The sequence below is a fragment of the Heloderma suspectum genome, chromosome 1 (genome assembly GCF_057233095.1).
Source record: "Heloderma suspectum isolate Gila_16-S chromosome 1, 16-S_ref, whole genome shotgun sequence".
Classification (NCBI taxonomy): domain Eukaryota; kingdom Metazoa; phylum Chordata; class Lepidosauria; order Squamata; family Helodermatidae; genus Heloderma; species Heloderma suspectum.
Window position 1 is genome coordinate 37,671,127 of NC_139458.1, and position 21,803 is coordinate 37,692,929.

Below are 21,803 nucleotides of genomic sequence, written 5' to 3' on the forward strand. Positions count from 1 at the left end.
AGGATATGTTGTTTTCCAGGAACTGACCTCAGAGTCCATGCTCCGAGGTCGGTTCCCGGAGAACCGACCTCCCTTCACTTCCACACTGCCTCCAAGGCAGCATGGAACAGCCCCGTCCTCTGCGCTCACAAGAGGAGCATGGAGTGGCCAGAAAGGGGCATGGCTGGAGGTGTTCCAGGGCGGGGAGAGCGTAATTGCCTGCATGACACAACCTATGTGTTGTACAGCAGCCTCCTTCCCCGCTCCATGCTCCTGTGGTTAGACAGCTGCAATCGGCTGTCTAGCTTGAAAAAGCAGGGCAGGAGAAGCACGGAGGGAACGATCCCCTCTGTGCTTCTCCTGCCTTGGTTTGGATAGGCAGTCGCCTCCGGGTTTGGAGGTGGCCGCCTATCTAGATAGGATTGCTCCCTAAGGCCCTCATCCCGGTCCCTCCTCTGAAGGAGTCTTGGAGGGCGGCAACAAAGGAGAGCACCTTCTCGGTGGCAGTCCCCCAATTATGGAATGAACTTCCCAGTGGGGCCTGCCTGGCACCAACATTGTCAACTTTTCAGTGCCAGGTTAAGAACTTCCTCTGCTCTCAGGCTTTTGTCAGCATATGAGAGGTTTTTAATCAGGTTGTGGTATATTGTTTGGGTGTGTGTGTATGTGTGTGTTCTTTTTATATGTTTGTAGCTAAACTGTTTTTATATTATGCATAATACTGTATTTTTAAGTTTTTAGTCTTTGCAAACAACCCAGAGAGCTTTTGCTATTGGGTGGTATAGAAATGTAATAAATGGAATGACATGAAATAACCACTGTGTGGCCACCTTTTTCTTTGTCACAGATTCCACTGCAGAGGTAGCCATCCTGATATTTTGGCCTACAACTCCCAATAGCCCTAGCTAGCATAGGCAATGGTGAGGGATGATGGGAGTTGTAGGCCAAAACATCTGGAGGACCACATGTTGCCCACCTGTTCTAGAGTGTGTTAAATGCTGAGGTCTTATTAATGGATAAGGCTTCCCCACATTAGCCATTTGATGAATCAGTCATCTATTTTAGCAATCCATGGCAGGTGACAGTGACTGGGTTCAGATGACATGCCATGAGTCCTTGGTTATTTAACCCATGATGAACCACAGCATCTGCAGGCACCATGTTACAGATTGGGGGTTGTCATGTCATGTGAACCCAGCAAGCATGAGGGTTAAACAACCATCGCATAACCCTAAAACAGACCACGGTTATTTAACCTCTGCATGGTTGTTTAACCACACTTGCTGGGTTCGCATGACATAACCCCAAGCAGAGATTGTGTATTCAAAATGGCGGCCAGACATGCCCTGCATGCACAGTAGCCTCACTATAGGTTAAATAAACCACAGTGGGCTGTCGTGTCATGTGAACAGCCCCAATGAGTAGAAAACATTCTCCCTGAGCTATGGAATCTTGTAGCTGGACAAGGTAGAGTTGTCTTTTAAGGAACATCTTGTATTCCCTGCTTTTTGGGTTTGAGTGATGGGACCTGCTGATTCTGATGCACAAGTGGAACCCACCACTTGTGCAACAGAAATTAACACTTCCCAGAGGAATCCCCCAAATGAACGGAAGCAGTCGTTTCTGGATTGGGAGAGGCCGGCAAGGCCAGGCTGGCCTCTCTAGGGAGTTCATTCCATAATTGTGGGGCTGTCACTCATTTCTGGTTGCTCCCAGAAGCACTTAATTTCTGTTCCACAGGTGGCAAGTGCTGCTTGTGAATGGGAATTGGTGAGACACAGAAGAATCGGTGAGGGTGTAAGCAATCTGTTGGATACTGCCCGCAGGCTTTAGTTTTTTAGACCTTTTGTACTTAATGTTATTGTTTTATCTCTGCTATATGGTTTATATTGTGACTATTTTATTGCTGTTGTTGTTTTAATTTTATGTATGCCACCCAAAGAATTTTGGTTATGAGGCAGGACAGAAATATAATAAGCATATAAAAACTCATACTTACCTTACTGCAAACTTGCTGTTTATTGCTGAACTACACAGTACAGAAACTGAAAAATACTGATGGGAAAGCGTAAAGATGGGGCCTTGCTCCAGTGCAAAATAATAATAGGTTCTAAATTTAACCCCATTATAATTGGATTACTACACTGTGTTTGAGGGAGGTTATTATTATTAAGGGCGCAATCCTATGGGGATAAGTAGCCACCTCCAAACTTGGAGGCATCAGCCTACCCACTGCAGGGCTGAAGAAGCATGGAGGGGATTGTTCCCTCTGTGCTTCTCTTGCCCTGCATTTGCGGCTAGACCGCCGATTTCGGCGGTCTAGCCATGGGAAGACCTTGCTAAGTGGAGCAGGGAGGTCAGGGATGGTGGGGCCCAGCAGGCACAGGAATGTTGGGTTGGGGCCAGCATGTGTGGCCCCATTCCTGTCCCCACTTTGAACCCTCACAAGTTCTACACAGTGCCGAAGGCAGGTTCAAGAGTGGATTGACTGGCAGAGAATTCAGTCCCCCATCGTTGCCTTTTGGAACTGGCCACTGCCAGAAGAAGGGTACTGAGTTAAGATTTAAAGCATCCTGAATGTAGTGGGAAGGGGATGGAGAAAGGAAGAATTCAACCTGATTATTTATAGGTGGATCCCCGGCACATGTATAGAGTTTCACACTACATCCATGAGATGTAACGATGGCCACCAATTTGGATGGCTTGAAAGGTGGATTGGACAAATTCCTGGAGGAGAAGGCAATCACTGACTACTAGTCCTGTCGACTATATACTACCTCTAGTATCAGAGGCAATATGCCTATGTACACTAGATGCTGAGGAACATGGGCGGGATGGTGCTGTTGCACTTGTGTCCTGTTTGTGGATTTCCAGAGGGCATCTGGTTGGCCACTGTGGGAACAGAATGCTGGACTAGATGGACCCATGCTCTGATCCAGCATGGCTCTTATGTATTTATGAGATGGTTCAGTCCACCATTAAAATCAACTCATTTATGGTAAATTTTATCACTTCTGGAAGTTGGAGGGATTGTGTCCCAGGAAGACCAAATATATGATGGGAGAAGTGCTAGATTTCACATATACATGTTAATGGATCAGCCAGATCTATATAGTTCTCTAGAGGCTGTTTGGGAATTGTGGTATTTTGGCCGGGTGGGCTAGGAATACAGCTTTGTTCTGGGCAAAGCTTCTTAAAAATCCCTTAGCTTTGATTTACTTCCTACAGTAAAACATGATGTTTAGATGGAATTGCCTGATACTAATGTGTTCTGCTAGGAGTGGGAGTGTTTGTGCACTGGTGGAAACCATTTGGTCTTTGTGCCCCTAATAAAATGTTCAGTGTTATATCTTTTCTTAAGTTATCAGAGGTGAGGGGATGTATGCTGTGAAGGCAGGGCGCATGCCTCTCCATAGTACTGTAGCTTCTGCATGGAGACATTGTAGAGTTCATCCACGTAGATAAATTTGTGACATGAAGGCAGGACAAAGAACTTTTAACAGGAAAAAAAAGAGCGTGTAGAGCAATCTTCCCCAACCTGGTGCCCTCGATATGCTTTGGATTACAACTCCCATCAGCCCCAGCCATCATGGCCAGTGGTTAGGGTGCTGGGAGTTGTAGCCCAAAACATCTAGAGGGCACCAGGTTGACAAAGGCTGTTGTACTGATCCCAGAACCCAAGATGCGTTTGTACGTAAGCTCTTGGAGTAAACAAAAACACAAACAGAACAAATGATATTTTACAAACAAGAATACAGAAGGTAAGTAAAATTTGGGGTCATGATTAACCTGAAATATCTCCTAATATGGCTAATTGTATCTTGCATAATTCCTTTTTGTACGTCACTTTGTGAGGGCATGACCTTAAAAAATGGCCAATAAATAAAGAAGAGCCATTCCATTGCATGCTGCAGTCATTTGGAAATGATAACCAATGGCACATTGATTGTCACTTCAGAGTAATTGCTGGCTTGTTAGCATTTGTGTCTGCCAAGGGGCAAGTAGCTGTCCCAGGGCTAAAGCTACTTCACACATTATGCATCTCCCACATGAGAAGTATAAAACCTCCTGTTATTTCCACAAATACTTTTACAAAGTGACATATTATCTTTGGAAGGACGCTTGCCCACAACAGTTGATGTATAATTTAATCAGGGATAGAATTTTCCTTATTTCACAAGTTATTTTAGATCCTAGACGTATGATGCAATAGGCTGGCTGGCTATTTCGCATAGTTCTGTGGTTTACACAGTAGAGTTCAAACAGATGAATGCCCTATCATTGTGTTGGGTTATTGTGCATCATTCCCCATTCTGTGAAACTGACTGAATATCACATCTTCAGTCCGAATATTATGTGAATAATATTATATTATGAATATTATGAATAGTCTGAATATTATGTGCAGTTTGTATATTGCCAAGGTGATTTGTTTCTTGATTTTACCCAACATCAGGCAGATCAAGGCAGGCAGTTGTCCTAAGGCTTTATTAGCCAACATAAATATTACAAAATAGACCCACTGCTTTTTATCCATGGCATATATGAACACCAGCAAATCATTCAACGGGTCCCAAATTATGGTGTATCCCCCAGGCAAAGGCATGATACCTTCTTTCCCTTGGTGGACTGGGTCTCGTTCCAGGTTGTAGCCATAGCACCTCTCCGGCTTTAGTGGTCTGGAATCCCAGAGGCAAGAAGGAGAGAGGCAGCAGTGGAGCCAGCAGCTTTTGGTAGCTGACTGTCACACCAGGCATCCACTGGCAACTCCCTTTCTGTTTCTCCAGCTGTCTTTTATAGTCCATTAGCAGGGCCTTGCAGCAGTCTGTCCTGTAGGCTTAGTCCATCCCACCTGTGCTGATTACCTACGCTTGTGGGAAATGCAGCATCACCACCCAGTCCTAGCAGTCTCTGCTTAAAGGGATATTCCCATGGCTGCTCATAGCAAGCAGCCCTATAGCTTGGCAGCTTCTAGGAGCTGCTGTGTTCAAGCTTTTTCCTCAGGAGTAGAGGCATGAAGGGAAGCTGTGACAGGTCACACCTGACTCCTCCAAGTACAACTCATCTTCCGGTAGGTTCCCAATACAGTTAGTCATCTGTGCATTTGTCACTTGGCGGTATACTGTTGTAATATATTCTTTGTGAGACTGCTTTCAAGGACTCTTTGGAAACTTGAACAAGTATAGAAGGTGGCATTCTGCCACCTAACAGATGTGGATCCCATGTTACACCAGAATCAACATAGGCTTCCTCTTACCTTTTGATAACAATGGAATTAACAGAATGCTGGATTAGATGGACCCTTGGTCTGATCCAGCATGGCTCTTCTTATGTTCTTAAGATGCACATTTTGACTTATAAAGACTAAAATGCCTTGGATCCAATATATTTGCCTCTGCTGCTTAAGGTTATGAAGAGGACTGCATCTTTGCACACATTGCACCCTTTGGTGAAACCTTTCCCAATGGTGGCTTCCCAAATATTGTTGGACTACAACTCTCATCATCCCTAGCCAGTATGGCCAGTGGTCAGAGATGATGGGAACTGTAGGCCAAACACATCTGGGGACCTAAGGTTGAAAAAGGGTGCTCTAAAGTCTGTCCCTCAGCTATGGAAGTTCCCTCCCATGGAATCTCTAAAAGCCCAAACTTTTTTCAGGGTCAGTTTGGGCAGCTGGTTCTTTTAAGTTTTTGGATATTCACTCGAACTTGTATCTAACCTATGTGTCTTTCTATGTACCTGGAATTTTTAAACTTTTAAAAGTTTTATATTATGTTTTTTAAGTTGTATTTTATGGTTTTAATTGTGAACTGCCCAGAGAGCCTCAGCTATTGAGCAGTATAAAAATGTAATAAAAATAAATAAAAGTAAAATAAACATGCTACATAAGAACATAAGAAGAGCCCTGTTGGATCAGACCTAGGTCCATCTAGTCCAGCATTCTGTTCACACAGCGGCCAACCAGCTATCGATGGAAAACCCACAAAGCAGGACAGGGGCGCAACAGAACCCTCCCACCCACGTTCTCCAACAACTGGTGTACATAGGCTCACTGCCTCTGGTACTGGAGGCAGCACATAGCCATCAAGACTAGTAGTCATTGATAGCCTTTTCCTCCAGGAATTTCTCCAACCCACTTTCAAAGCCATCCGAACTGGTGGCCATCTTGTGGTAGTGTATGCCACAATTTGACTATGTGCTGTATGAAGACTGTGTGCTGTATGTGCTCTATGTCCTTCCTTCTATCTGTCCTGAATGTCCCACCAATCAGCTTCATAGGATGACCCCCTAAATTAGATCCCTTTAGGGCATGGGCGGGCAACTTGTGGCCTGCCAGAGTTTTTGGCCTGTTACTCCCATCACCTCTAGCCAGCATAGCCAATGGTGAGGGATGATGGGAGTTGTAAACCAAAACATCTGACGGACCACTTCAAGGACCTGCTCTAGGGCATCTTAGCATTTTCTGATGCAAATTGATTTTTTTTCCTGTGCAAATGACTGTATGCAAACTAACCTAATTTGTACTGGAAAATTTCCCAATTCAAAATTTTCCAGAAAACCGACATTACTGGTTGTATCTAAAGTTAGTCAAATGTAAGTCTCATTTATTTCAGTGAGTCTACTCTTAAGTAGGACTAACATTGGTTATAACCTGTTAACTGTTTTGAGCTTTTGGGGTTAAAGGCAGTTTACAGATTTAAATAAACATCCTACTTTGTTGTTCACCTCACATCATGGAGACTTTTGCTCTTATTATTTTATTGAAAACATTTTTATACCACCCTTCAATTAAAAATTTCCAGGATGGTTTACCATAGGTCATAAAACACAATAAAACAACAGTAATCAATAAAAGAATAGTTGACAACAGTAAAATTCCAAGTGCTGGATTTGACCTTTAAAGCCCTAAATAGTTTGGGGCCAGGCTATTTGAAGGTCTACTCCTATGTAAACCTGCCTGAGACCTAAAATCAGCATCAGAGGACCTGCTTGCTGGCCTGGCATTCAAATCTGTGTGATCACAGTAGGGACAGGGCCTTTGTAGTGTCAGCCCCTTCTCTGTGGAATTACTTCCCAATATTCATTTGGGAGCAAATTGAACTAGTTCCATCAATTCTGGCCTTCAAAACAGCTTTGAAGACCTAGCAGTTTCGAATTGCTTTTGACTGAGATTACTTTGCTGATTATGCTGCTGGCAATTTCTCTTTGACATTGCTTTTGTGCTGGCTTCAACTGTCTAAATGGTTTATTCACTGTAGGTACTGTTGTTTGTTTTTGACATTTTTGATAGTCATGGTTTGAAATTGTGTTGTATTATTGAAATTGTGATTTTATGGCTCATATTTGTTGGAAGATACCTTGGGCAGACTTTGTCCTGAAGGGCAGCCTAAAAATATTTAAATCAAAATAGAATAAAGGCATAACTATAAACAATCCCAGCAGAAATAAAAAATACTGAAAGTCTAGGAAAATAAAACTGTATTTGCCTGGCACCTGAAAAACATTAGTGTAGGCATCAGGTGAGTTGCCTTGGGGAAAGAGCTTTATATGCAGGGTGCAGCAACCCAAAATGCCCCCACCTTGGTTGCCACTCACCCCGTGCCAGCTCCAAATTTTTGAGGGCCCTTAGGCAAGACACCCTCAATGGGCCCTGTTCCTCAGTGAGTCTGCCTTCTCACCACCATTATCACTAGTTGCTATTGCTCCTCATCCTCTCTCTCTCATCATTGCTACCACTTGTTTGCTTGACAGGCAGAGAGCCAGTGAGCAAATAAGCAGTGGCATCTACTGCTCCTCCTTCTCACTAACATTGTTGTCTGAGCCAAAGCAGAGACGGACAAACAAGCAGATTGCAATGGTGAAGAGGAGGAGCAAGTCTAGAGGGCTCTTGCAAGTAGGCCCCTGCTGGGGTCTGGACCCTTGGCAGGTGCCCAGTCATACCTACTCTTGACACCAATCCTGTACTCACCTCACTTCAGACGTCAGGGGTATCCAGAGAAGAGCTTCCAAACGAGATCTTTGTGTACCGACAGGTTGGTGCTGCTATTCAACTCCGTTGTGTGTCACTCCAAGATGATCTTTATTCATCATTGATTTATGAACAGCATCTTTATATCCATTAATAACAAGTTGTCTGGGTGGTCAAATGCTCTTGTAAAGGTTACATAATGATAACCAAATGGGATATGCTAGCAAAATTGTGCAGGAATTTAATATCACCACCTGTTTTCTTGTTTTCACACAGCAGCAATAATGTGGGAAATTAATTGGCCACGAGGGAATATCACTTTCGGTGTTGAATATGTCACCTGACAACCATTGTCCAAGATTTCTGCAGGTCTATGTTCCTATTTACCCTTCATTCACTCTTTAACAGATGTTCTTGCAGAGTGTGGCTAGAGGCTAATTTATTTTTTAATGAAGATAGTGGTTCCAGAGAATAAGATGGGAACTTAAATGATGTATTTTGTATGGCAGCCTCCCCAAAGCAGGGAAAGTGGGTGATTTACCAAATAATTTAAAAATGTAGAATGAATATGGAATCCTTCAATGTTTGGAATCTGGGCCCATTGTCTGCCTTCAGCGGGACGCATTGCATGAAGGGAGATCATCATCTTTATCTACCAGATATATTCTGGAAGGTTCTAGAATTCTGCACTGAAACAAATTGATGAAAAGTAATCAAATTCATGCACATTTCAAAGATATGTATCTTTCATGTGCTGTATTGATTGCTTTAACAACCTCAGATACATAGACGATACCACCCTAATGGCAGAAAGCGAAGAAGATCTAAAGAGCCTCTTGTTGAGGGTGAAAGTGGAGAGTGCAAAAGCGGGTTTGAAACTCAACATTAAAAAAACGAAGATCATGGCATCTGGCCCCATCACGTCCTGGCATATAGAAGGGGAAGAAATGGAAGCAGTGACAGATTTTATTTTCTTGGGCTCCAAGATCACCACAGATGGTGACTGTAGCCATGAAATTAATAGACACTTGCTCCTTGGGAGGAAAGCTATGGCAAACCTAGACAGCATAGTAAGAAGCAGAGACATCACCTTGCCGACAAAGGTCCGTCTAATCAAAGGTATGATTTTCCCAGTAGTAACGTATGGCTGCGAGAGCTGGACTATAAGGAAGGCTGAGCGCCGAAGAATTGATGCTTTCGAACTGTGGTGCTGGAGAAGACTCTTACGAGTGCCCTGGACTGCAAGGAGGTCAAATCAGTCCATCCTAAAGGAAATCAACCCTGAGTGCTCATTGGAAAGACAGATCCTGAAGCTGAAGCTCAAATATTTTGGCCACCTAATGCAAAGAGAAAACTCCCTGGAAAAGACCCTGATGCTGGGAAAGATTGAAGGCAAAAGGAGAAGGGGACAGCAGAGGATGAGATGGCTAGATAGCATCACCGATGCAATGAATATGAACTTGAGCACATTCCGGGAGGGAGCAGAGGACAGGAAGGCCTGGTATGCTATGGTCCATGGGGTCACGAAGAGTCGGACACGACTTAATGACTGAACAACAGCAACAATTAATTGCTTTAAAAAATATTTGGCTTAAAAAAAAACAATGTGGGTTTTCTGTTTTTTTAGGCCCACATAGAGAAAGATTGATTGGGACTTTGATTAATGAGTGAAAGGGAATTTGAGTTGGCAGAGAGGAATGCAGAGACCTGTGTTGAATGGAGAAGTCTAACTCTGAGGGAGCCATAGCTCAATGGTAGAACACATAATTTACCTACAGAAGGCCTCAAGTTCAATCCCTGGCATCTCCAAGGCAGGCTGGAAAAGATTCCTTTCTGAAACTTTAGAGAACCTTTGCCAATCATGTAGACCAGGGATGGATAACCTCCGTGACACAGCCCTCAGGGGTTCCCTGTCCAGCTCACCATCTTCTTCCCCAGTCCCTCCCCTCTCTCCCAGCATGGAAAAGCCCTAATCTCTGATCAGCTGCTAATTGGAGATAAGAACTTTTCCATGCAGGTGAGAGTGGGGAGGGCCTGGAGAAAAAGCTGCTGAGTGATTCAGCCCTGTTTCCTTCTGAAGCTTGTCCTGCTTGCTTGTGACTAGACATGCTGCTCATGCTTACCTCTGAGTAGACATGCAGAGGCTTGGTATTTTTATTTATTTATTAATTACATTTTTTTAAGGAAGTATTATTTGGGATGCTATTTGAAAGTGCTGCTGAGTGATTTAGCCCTGTTTATTTCTGAGTAGACATGGAGAAACCTTGTCCTGATTACGTCTCAGTAGGCTTAAAAACAACAATAATAGCATTTTAGCCCCACCCACTCTGTCTTTGGCTGCAGCCACTTTGCTTTCAGCCCTTCCCACTGAGACCTTTTCCAGATTGGAATTCAACTCTCAGTCTGAAAAAGGTTCTCTGCTCTTGGTGGAGACAATACCGAGCTAGATGAAGCAACGGTTTGACTTGGTATTAGGCAGCTCCCTATGTTCAATGATGGCCTTGTAGGCCCCTTCCAACCCTCCTATACTATTCTATGATTCTCACCCGCTCCTGTGTTCCTTACTAAAACTCAGTTGTTTCTAGGGATGTCAGAGAATTCTGCCACGGATTCCAGTGAGGCCAGATTCATTAGAATCCGCCCCCCCGGAATCTGTGGTGGAACGGCCTCCCGCCCCCCCGTGAAATCCCGCCGCGATGGAACTTACCTGGGGCAGATGTGGCAGTGGCAGCTCCGGCAGCGGCGGCTGGTCTCCTGGCCAGCCGTGGCTGGGCTGCTGCGGCCGCCATTTGCAGCCTTGCAGCCATGATAGGCTACGTAAGTATTTACGTAGCCTATCACGGCAAAGAGCAGGGACGCAAATGGCAGCCGCTATGCCATTTGCACCCTTGCTCTTTGCCGTGATAGGCTACGTAAGTTTTTATGTAGCCTATCACAGTAAAGGCAGCCACACAAATGGTGGCGACTATGTGGCTGCCTTCACCAAACTGCCATTTGCGTGGCTGCCTTTACCGTGATAGGCTACGTAAAGACGTAGCCTATCACGGCAAACAACAGGGGCGCAAATGGCGGAACGGCATTTTACGTAGCCTATCACAGCTTACTTACTCACGGCTTACGTAGCCTATTACGGCTGCTTGCAAGGACACAAATGGCGGCCACTACAACGGCCGCCAATTGCGGCTGCAGCAGCCTGGCTGTGGCTGGAACTCCGGCTGCGGACGGCCCTGGCTGGTGGCTCCACGGACCTGGCTAGGAAGGATGCTGGGGGGAGGGATGGAGCGCCTCCCCCCCACTGCGGACGCCCCTGTGTGGAGCCAGGTAAGGGATTCGTACATCCCTAGTTGTTTCTAATCTGTTAACCAGAGAAAGCTCATTGGAAGGACAGATACTGAAGCTGAAGCTCAAATATTTTGGCCACCTAATGCAAAGAGAAAACTCACTGGAAAAGACCCTGATGCTAGGAAAGATTGAAGGCAAAAGGAGAAGGGGACGGCAGAGGATGAGATGGCTAGATAGCATCACTGATGCAATGAATATGAACCTGAGCACACTCCGGGAGAGAGTGCAGGACAGGAAGGCCTGGCGTGCTATGGTCCATGGGGTCACAAAGAGTCGGACATGACTTAACGACTGAACAACAACAACCAAAGAAAACGCCATACATTTTTAGGTGTTCCCCAGTTGCAGTGTCTAGAAGTATATGGATTTTTGTTTGTTTTTCTTTGTGAAAAGCTCTGGTTATCAGCATCCTGAAGTACCTACCAACTTCTTCCAAACCTTCCAGTTGATGACCAACTCTGTGTTCTTGGTGCTGTGACATAACCTTGATGGATTAGCCAGGAGTCAGTTAGCAATAAAAATGTCAACATTTGAATTTCCCTTAGACTAAGAAATGATGCAATATCTATATTTATAGCTAATCAGACAACTTTATGGGTCTGCTGCAGACCTAACGTTTTTCTTGCACAGAATAAGAGAAAGTTGAGAAAGAAGCGTTGGATCCAATGCTGCTCTTGTGTGGGTAGCCCAGGCACACGGGCAGCGTGAACTGCCCCTTCCAGAAATGAGCATTTCCACTTGTTTCAGCACGTGCCCCCGGAAGTACTACATCCTGGCTCCCAGTGGCAGGGGCTGCACATGCGCTGCTGCCCGTGTGCCTGCGCTGCCCGCACAAGGGCAGCATTGGATCCAACCCAAAGTATCCTGGGGAGGCAATCCTGCAGACATTTACTTAGCAGTAATCTGAGCTGGGGAGGAAAAGAGCTTGCTAAACACCTTACTAAACATCTAGTTTGTCTATAAGATGGTATAGATTGTTTACTACTGTTCACTGGGTTTCCCCCCTCCCCTGACTATGGGGGATACTTGGCTCAACAATACGACAAGTGAGAAGGATCTTGGAATTGCTGTAGATCACAGGGTGAATATGAGCCAACAATGTGACGTGGCTGCAAAAAAGGCAACTTTGGGCTGCATTAATAGAAGCATAGCTTTCAAATCCCAGAAAGTACTAGTTCCCCTCTATTCAGCACTGGTTAGGCCTCACTGGAGTACTGTGTCCAGTTCTGGGCACCACACTTTAAGAAGGATGCAGACAAACTGGAGAGGGTTCAGAGGAAGGCAACGAAGATGATCAGGGGACTGGAAACAAAGCCTATGAGGAGAGGCTGAAAGAACTGGGCGTGTTTAGCTTTGAGAAGAGAAGACTGAGATATGGTAGCGCTCTTCAAGTACTTGAAAGGTTGCCACAGAGAGGAAGGCCAGGATCTCTTCTCCATCATCCCAGAATGCAGGACACGGAATAATGGGCTCAAGTTACAGGAAGCCAGATTCTGGGTGAACTTCAAGAAAAACGTCCTGACTGTGGGAGCAATACGACAATGGAACCAGTTACCAGGGAGGTAGTGGGCCCTCCCACACTGCAGGCATTCAAGATGAAGCTGGACAGCCACTTGTCAGGGATGCTCTGACTTGGATTCCCGCATTGAAGAGGGGGTTGGACTTGGTGGTCTTATAGGCCCCTTCCAGCCCTACTGTTCTATGATTCTATGAGTAGCCTATGCAGATTTCCAATTCTGAGGTAATGTTTTCCCATCTGTATATTTTTTGAGCAGTAAAAAAAGAAGCTATAACAAAGCTGTTCCTTAGAGACAGAAATGAAGCTGCTCTGAATTCATAAAGAAAAAAAAATGCTGAGCTTCCATAGTCATGTTGCAAGAGAAATGCCGAAAGTAACTGTCTCTGTGGCGCAGTGCCACATAGCAATACGTTCCCGAAGGTGCATTGTGCACCTTTGGCCAAGCAAACTTGTTAGGCTGTGTGACCCTGGAGCTGGTTCTAGCATTATGGGTCATACCACACACTGTGCTGCTTCTGGAAGAAAGAGAAGACGGTGTCCCCCCCAGCGTAAGTAACACCGCTCGAGCTGGCAGCGTGTCATGGCCTGTCTGGAGCAAGCTGATTTACACTCTGTTGAGTAAATAAACAAATGCTCTCTGCACTCCTAGATTCAGATGGAAACGCAGGAGTGATACGTCTCACCCCTTTCCCCTACAAATCAGCCACACTGTTACATGTCTTTCCCTCCCATTGTCTCCTTTCTCCTGTTCAGTTTAATGATGTAGATTTTTAGGAAGATTAAATGATTTGAAGATAGCTCTCAGTGTAAATTACTATTTGTGATGAGGATACTTAAAGGACCGTCTTTGCCCTAAGAGGGCCACTCACACATTGCCAAGAAAAGAAGAAATGCATTATACACACAAAAAAGAGTGCAAAAGAGGACACAAATTTGCCTATGTTTGTAGGTATAGGTGCAAATTAAGAAATAATCACTATAGTTTAAATAGAAATGTAACACATACCATAGTGGGGACAGCTGTGACCAGGTGACCTGTGTGCTTGCTCAGTCTGCCGTCCAGGTGCTACCTGTTGATGGGCAACTTCATGGCCCTGGTCTTCCTTCTGATGGGTTCTTTATCTTTAAATGGGACCTGGACTGCACAGCTCTTCAAATAGAGGACACCTTCAATAAAGGACTGTCCTCTCTAAAGTAGGACACATGGCTAGCTACTTCTTCCATATGAGCCACCCCATCTATTGAGATCTTCTGTGGAGGCTCTCCATCTCATCCTGTCAACACCTGAGTTGTGCTAGGCTGGAATGTAGGGGAGGGTCTTCTCTATGGCCGTGCCTAGACTTTGAAGTCCCTGCCAAGGGGGGAAGCATCTTGCCCCCTTCCGGTGGCCTTCTGCTGTCATGCAAACACACTTACTATTTACTTCAGCTTTTCTGTCCCAGCTCTCAGGGGCTCGTATCATACTAAAACATAAATAATACAATAAAATTTGTCATAGTACAGTCCATGCTAAAATATTAGGACATTAAACATTGACAGTTGAAAACAATATAGAGTACTGTGTATATTACTTAAAAGTCGAGCTGTTAATTTTAATCTTCCTCATGTGTCAGCTGAACCGCTGCCTCTTCTTTCTTTTACTGTTGATTTATTTTGTCCTTTCTTGTTGATTTTACCATGTTACTTAGATTGTAAGTCACCTTAAGAGTTTCTTATTGTACTTTTAATTAATAGATAATAGGTTACTGGCTACGATTCGTGTCCCTTGTTCAAATCCCACCACACTCGTGATGTCAGTAGGTAGCCTTAGATAAACCATTCTTCTCTCAGCCTTAGGACTTAAAAGGACATGGTATGGGTCACAGACAAAGCGCTTTCCCAAGTAAGCATCCCACTCCTGACCTCTTGCATTGCGATGTGTTTCCCTTGTGGATCAGCCCTCTTGCAAACAGTGCTTTTGAGCCAGCAATGCACTCAGACAGGTCACAGCTTCCTACCATGCTCAGGCTTTAAGTGAATGGGCAGATGCACATGAAAAGTGCATTTCAACATGACAAGACATGTACTGAATACTTACATGGGTAAGTGCTTTCCCCATGGCCCATGTGTCGGTTTCAGCCTGTCTGAAATACTACTAATAATACTGGCCTGCTTTACAGGGCTGCTTTACAGCAGGGCTGGGGAACCTCAGGCCCAGGGGCCAAATCCAGTCCTCCGGGGTTCCCCAGATGGCCACACGCCTTCCCCTGGCCCTATCCCCTTTCTCCCAACTACTGATCATCTGCTGGTTTCCCGGCTTTGGTGCAATTTCTTCCTCATTCTCTTAAGTCACTGGCAGTAAGAGGGTGAAGCTGGGATATGCTGGGGTGGTGGTGGTAGTGTGTGTGTGTGTTTTTGGGTCACTCCTTTTGCCTTTGGCTCTGCTAACCACTGGAAGACACCCTCTGAGAGCTTCTCCAAAACTGAATTCCACCCTTGGGATGAAAGAGATGCTGCCCCTTCCTTACTGAGAGAATGAGAGCATTACTGGTAATTGAAATAACTGGGGAAGAGGCCTTGCCGTCACTGCTGCTCCCAGCTTTTCCCTTTTACTTCTGCCAGCTTCCTCTAGAGGAGAGATGAGGGAGCCAGCTGCGAGACATCTGGCCTGCTGAGAACATCCCACCAGCTCTGAATGGTATTTAACCAGACTGCTGTGGGTCCTCGGAGTGCAATAACGCCAGCATTAGTATCGTGGATTGTCTTTATAAATATTGGGGTATGTGTGTGTTAATTTTGATTTTGCTCAGCACTTTTTCAATGGTAATACTGAATTTCTTTTACATGTATTGAATTATTTTCATATTTTAATTTTTTTATTGATAGGTTTTGTGACAAGCTGACTTCTTTTTTTTCTTTCCAGTGTTGTCATTGGATGTGAATGTTTATTGTGAGCCACTCTGGATACAGTTCACTGTAGGCAAGTGGCATATAAATACACTAGGGGCACAGTCCTATGCATGTTTAATTTCTGTGAACTGCCCAGAGACCTTCGGCTATTGGGTGATATAGAAATATTTATTTATTTATTTATTTATTCATTCATTCATTCATTCATTTGAGTGTTTAGACAGAAAGAAGTCCTACAACTCCCAGCATGCCGTAGCCAGCCATGGTGGCTGGGGCATGCTGGGAATTGTAGAACTTTTTATATGGAGTTGTAGGACTTTTTCTGTCTAAACATGCATAGGATTGCACCCTAAATCAGTAATAAAATAAATAAATAAATAGAGAGATATGAAGTGCTTGGAATACTATATACATCTTTTGTGATGTTGGCGGTAATTAGATGCAAGGAAGGTGCAGACATGGTTGCACTTTCTGTGATGTGTCCATTCAAATCAATATGCTGCGCAGTAGTTCACAATTGCTGTTTGGTTGTTAGGGAATGGGGGAGTGGCGGCGGCGGCGAAGCTCAGTGGTTAGAAGAACACATACTTTGAATGTAGCAGTTTTGAGTTTCAATCCCTGGCATCCCAAACAAAACAGGACATGTGTCCCAACCCTGAACAGTATGGCAATACAAGAACTGGGATGGGCTAACTGGTGATGATAAAGAATATATACAAGTATATCTGATAGTCAGATATATATCTGATAGAATATCTAAAAACATATATTAGAACAACAGAGGAAGGTACCATATTATTGTGCTGTAATGTTCTGCAATACCAGAAGTAACCAGTATCAAGTAAAACCAAAACCAAAAGCGTTTCGACACAAAGCCCCCATCAGTGGTCTAGTATGGAAAAAAATGGTCTAGTATAGCGGTCCCCAACCTTTTTGGCGCCAGGGACTGGTCTCATGGATGACAATTTTTCCACGGACCGTGTGTGTGTGTGTGTTTTGCTGGCGGATTTGCGTCCCTATTCTTTGCAGTAATCGGCTACGTAAAGATTTACATAGCCTATTACTTGAAGAACAGGGGCTATGTAAAGATTTACGTAGCCTATTACTTGAAGAACAGGGACGCAAATGGCGTCCGCTATGCAGACGCCATTTGCGTCCCAGCAGCCGGAAGTCCACCAGCGGCCGGAGCTGGCCGGCAGCTCCGTGGACTTGCTGTGGAGTGGAGCTGGCCGGGGCTGGCGAGGATTCCAGGTGGGGAGGGACGGATCGCCTCCCTCCCCTGCGAACCCCCGCAGACCCAAGGTGAGGGGGTTTCGCATACCCCTGTGGCCCGGTTGCTAACGGGCCATGGACCGGGACCGGTCCCGGTCCGCGGCCCGGGGGTTGGGGACCCCTTGTCTAGTATGTAAAAAGTATATCAGGAAGTAAGAAAGCATATATATACGGACACATTTTTACAGGCCAAGTTCCTCACAATTACAAACAACTAAGGACACTGCAGTGTCTTAAGGGTGCAATCCTATCTTGATAGTTGGTAGCCTCCAAGGTCAGAGGCTGCCAAGTATCCAGTGCAGGGTGGCTGGGGCACAGAAGCAATCCTCACCCCTGTACTCCAGGCACCCTGCATTTTCCCTAGACAGGCGATTTCACCTGTTGAGGCGTGGCTTCAGGGAAGGGGAGGGAAGGAGGCTGGGACATGCATAGGAAGCTGTGTAAAGCAGCTTCCGCGGTTTCCTCCCCTCCCCCCTCCACACTGTGTTTCCAGCGTCATGGACACAGACGTAGGTGGCGTGGAGAGAACCATGCTGGCTACACGGGGGTGGGGGCAGGGAGCACAGTTTCTGGGCTTTGAGGTCGGAGCCCTGGTTCCAAACTCGGATCTCAGGAACCGAAATATCCTGTGTCCTGCAGATGCTTTCTAGGTGACAGGATTGTGCCCTAAACCAATTAATGGACCTTGCCAGACCCAGGCTGATACACGTACACCCCAAAGCATGTGCATATTGCAGTAGAAAAGTTGAAAACGGGCCTGAGGCTCCCCTATAGGTGCCTAATGCCAAGGAATGCAATGGACTGCAGTAGTCATTGAAAAGGTTAACCTGGAAGCTTATGGGATCACTCCAGAGGCTAGCCTGGCAGGGGCCTTCGAGCTATCCACCCTGGCATCTCCTGTTAAATAGATCAGGTAGCAGGTGATGGAAAAGACCTCTGCCTGAGACCCTGGAGAGTAGACAATACTGTACTAGATGAACAATTAGTCGGACTTGATATAAGGCAGTTCCCAGTGTTCCAGCATTTCGGTGGAGGCCTCTCTCCAGCCGTGCAGTATTTGAGAAGAAGGTATTTTGCCGGCTAATTTGACTTATCTATTTCTTTTCAGCGGGTCATTAATGCCACCAGTGCAGGAGTCAATCCTGTAGGAGACACTTCTAACAGCAGCAGCCACTGGGACCTCGGAAGTGCCTTTTTCTTCGCTGGAACTGTCATCACAACGATAGGTATATATTTCTATCGAATTTACGGTGGCTGCAGTGCTGGAAAAGTTTTGAAGTGGAGGTGTCACGGGAAAAATGAGTGCTTGCATAGGCAAACGCCCCACTCGATTTCTTTGAGCAGTATCCTGGCAGGGGGCAGCTTGGATCTTGCTTTTGTGGGTCCGCACCCCCCCCCCGGCTTGGTCTCCAAGGGGGGAAAGCGTACGTTGGGGGGGGGTCAAGATGGCACAGCTACAGCCTCTTTGGTGGTTCCTTAAAGGCGGGAGCTGGGCTTATTTCTAAACGGAAGAAGACACTAGCATTTTCTGATGGTGATCGTGGGTGTTGTAGATCATGGGTGGGCAGACTTTAGGCTTGTTGGATCTACTTTCATTTTTTACTAGAAAGCCAAGATCCACCAAGCAGAGCCAGTTGTAAAAGACATGCACTTAGAATTAAAGGACAAGTTGCCTGTGGGCATATTCTGAGCGATTTGTTTTCAGTATCAAAAACGGATGGTGCTCACACGCCTTTCACACAAAAGGTTTCCTTGAGCTCTCTTCATTTCAGTAGCCTAATCTAGGTGGATGTAGTCATTTTGCTGTTGCTGTTGCCTGAAAGTCTTGCTGGTCTACTGCAAATCACTCGCTGTCAGGATGCTCCTGTTGCCTACTGAATCCTCCAATAGCCAGAATCAACACTCAGACAAAAGGGCTGCTTTCCAAGGCTTTAATTCCATTGAACCTAATGAAGCTTACAGATGCTAATTGCCTGAGACTCAGAGGAACTACAAAGTAGGGATGTCAGAGAATTCCGCCATGGACTGAAATGGGATCGAATTCCCTTCAGTCTGTCCCACGGAATCCTCTGCGGAACGGCACCATGAGGTCCTGCGGAGCCAGCAGTCATGTGGCTTTTTTTTGGTCATCCGCACAGAGTTGCGAAATTTTCGCAAATAAAAACGCAAGGTAGTATACTCCAATAATAAATATGTAAGTTTTTTTTTTTAATGAATTGTGCTCACCGCCTTGTTTGTGGGTGTTCTTTTTCAATTGAAATCCTCCGTCTCTGTTTACTTTCAGCCAAAACACTTCCTCCTCCTCGGGGCTTCCCAAAACAAGGCTGCCCTAGGTGTGCCCGAGCGATGCACTCTTTGTTTAAAGCAAAGCTGTTTGAAAGAAAGAAAGAAAAAACCTTTCTTTCTGGACGTGGAAATACAAAGCTGAGCAGAGAGGAGAACCAACTCTCCTCATGCAGGGCTCCAGACCGGCATGGTCATTTTAAAAGGTTTTTTCTTTCTTTCTTTCAAACAGCATTGCTTTAAACACAGAGTGCCTCGCTCAGACACACCTAGGGCAGCCTTGTTTTGGGAAGCCCCGAGGAGGAAGTGTTTTGGCTGGAAGTAATTACTGCACGTCTCAGGGCAGGGGAAAAAATACATAAATATCTACGAAAAATAGCCTTTCTTACGGAAGTTATGTAGACTCACGGAGATGGCTGGGCACGGATTTATCTTTGTAATTCTTGGAGCGGAAAAAAAAGAGGAGAATTCCAGGGGCTTGCGAACGACGGTATGGAGCACTGGCCGCAAACTGTGGAAGTCAAGCGGCACGGAAGGTACACAATTTGTACATCCCTACTATAAAGGAACAGCCAACTAGGGGTTTCTAAGGGTTAGGACGTCAGTTGGCCTCCGTTTGGGAAAAATGCAGCAACTCTCTGAACTTAAGGGGTGGGAGGGGAAGTTCTCCCCCGTGGGGCCTCGGGGCGCAGCTGTTGACGTCGAGCCAGTCAGGCCGAGCACCCAAGCTCGGCTCCCGCAATCTCTCACTTGTGCCTGTGCCTCGCATCTAAAAGCTCAAGTTGTCCCTCCCTTTCCATGCCTGGGTCACTGTTGCTCCGAGGAATGTGAGCTGGGCGGGCTCCCCCTCCAGCTGCACCTCTGAAGTCTGAGAGAGTTCCCCTCCCACGAATTGTATCTCCTCCTCAGAATCAGAGCTGCCTTGGGACTCTATGGGCTCAGATACAACCTGGACACTCAGAGATTTACCAGTAGACCCCGATCTACTTTCTGCCCACCCCTGCTGTAGTTCAACCCACACAATCCCAGGCAGAAAAAGACACCGCCAGTGTAGCAACACTGGCCACATCTTCTTCCATTTAGAATGATGTCTTGGGGAAGCGGGAGAAATGCCACTGCCTGCTGTCCTTGGCTCACAAGGTAAGTTTTCTTTCTTAGAGACCAGGGCAGGGGAGGGGGGCGGGATAGTGGGGAAATCAGGCCCCTTACAGTGTTCTTTCAAATGTTCACATTTCCCAAGAGGTTTCGATGTTTGCCTAGAATGCTCAAGGGCCCCCAAGTCGTTTCAAAATAGATGCAGACGTGGGGCTGGATCCAGACTTAGTCATAAGCCACCTTGAGTACCATTTTTGGTAGAAAGCTGGGGTACAAATCAAATCAAAACATAATTTGAGTAAACCTGTTGAAATCAATAGGACTTAAGTTAGTCATGGCTAACATGCCCATTGATTTGAATAGGTCTAGTCTAACTATGACTACATCTGCATCCAACCATTGGAAACTACTGTGCTTTCGTAGCTGGAGCAGTCATCACCATTGTATGTATTTATTACAGAATAGTAGTTGTACGGATTGAAAACCACAGCGTCAAATGCAATTTATCAGCTCTCAGAAAAACGAGCAAAGTGCAGTTCTCTGGAGGATGGAACTCTTTCATCCTCCATTCTATGCTGGGTAACGTATACGGTGATTTGATAGCAATAGATGCACCAAAGGTGAGAGAAAACGAACAGAACACAATAGCATAGATCCTAACTGAAACTGTCACCTTCTTACAATTGTGTTATTGATTATAGCATAGATTGTGTTCCCTCTTTTGGCTCTGGGCTTCTAGTTCATCTTCAAAGAAGGGCAAAATACATCTGAACAAATATCTGATTCACAAATATCTGATTAATATTCACATTAAAAGGATTGGGGATGACATTCATAGGAAGCTGAGCCTTTGAATCAAGGTGTAAATGTGTGATGAACTGCAGCTTTCTTCACACATTATACGCGACATTGTTGTGAACTGCCCAGAGAGCTTCAGCTATTGGGCGGTACAGAAATTAAATGAATGAATGAATGAATGAATGTGTGAAGGGAAATTGCCAAAAGATTAAAAAGGTAGTTTTTTAGGATTGTTCAGTTTCCTGGATCTGAGCTTGAAGATAGGGCTCCAAGCTTGGAGCCAGGAAACCGCGCTCCCTTCCCCCTCCTCCTCATAGTCAGTGTGGAGAGAACCATGCTGGCTACCTCTCTGTGCCTGGTAAATGGAAGGCAGAGATGGGGGAAAGGGGGTGTTCCTGGGGGCAGGGAGGGGAGGAGGCCAGGGTGGCTAGTTTATACCTTTTCCTATTGCCACCCCAGCCTTCTTACCTCTCCCTCCCCCAAGCCTCCACTAGATGGGCAAAATCGTTCATCTAGCAGAAATGCAGCATGGAAGGTATGAACCTCTGAGTTCAGAGGCTTACATTTCCCCAGGGCGCAACCCATAGGATTGTGCCCCTAATCTAGAAAGCATCTTTTTTTTTTACAATTTAGTTTTCTTTCTCTATTTGAGTAATT

The 21,803-nt window shown here is 45.5% G+C and overlaps 1 protein-coding gene across 1 annotated transcript in view; it reads left to right on the top strand.

The window, feature by feature from the left end:
• The window catches only part of KCNK10 (potassium two pore domain channel subfamily K member 10), a 130,116-nt gene that overhangs the window by 56,391 nt on the left and 51,922 nt on the right, over window positions 1–21,803 (top strand). The window contains exon 6 of the mRNA XM_084826936.1: window positions 18,079–18,196. Within this exon, the coding sequence (XP_084683062.1) occupies window positions 18,079–18,196 (118 nt within the window). The remainder of the gene's footprint in view (window positions 1–18,078; window positions 18,197–21,803) is intronic.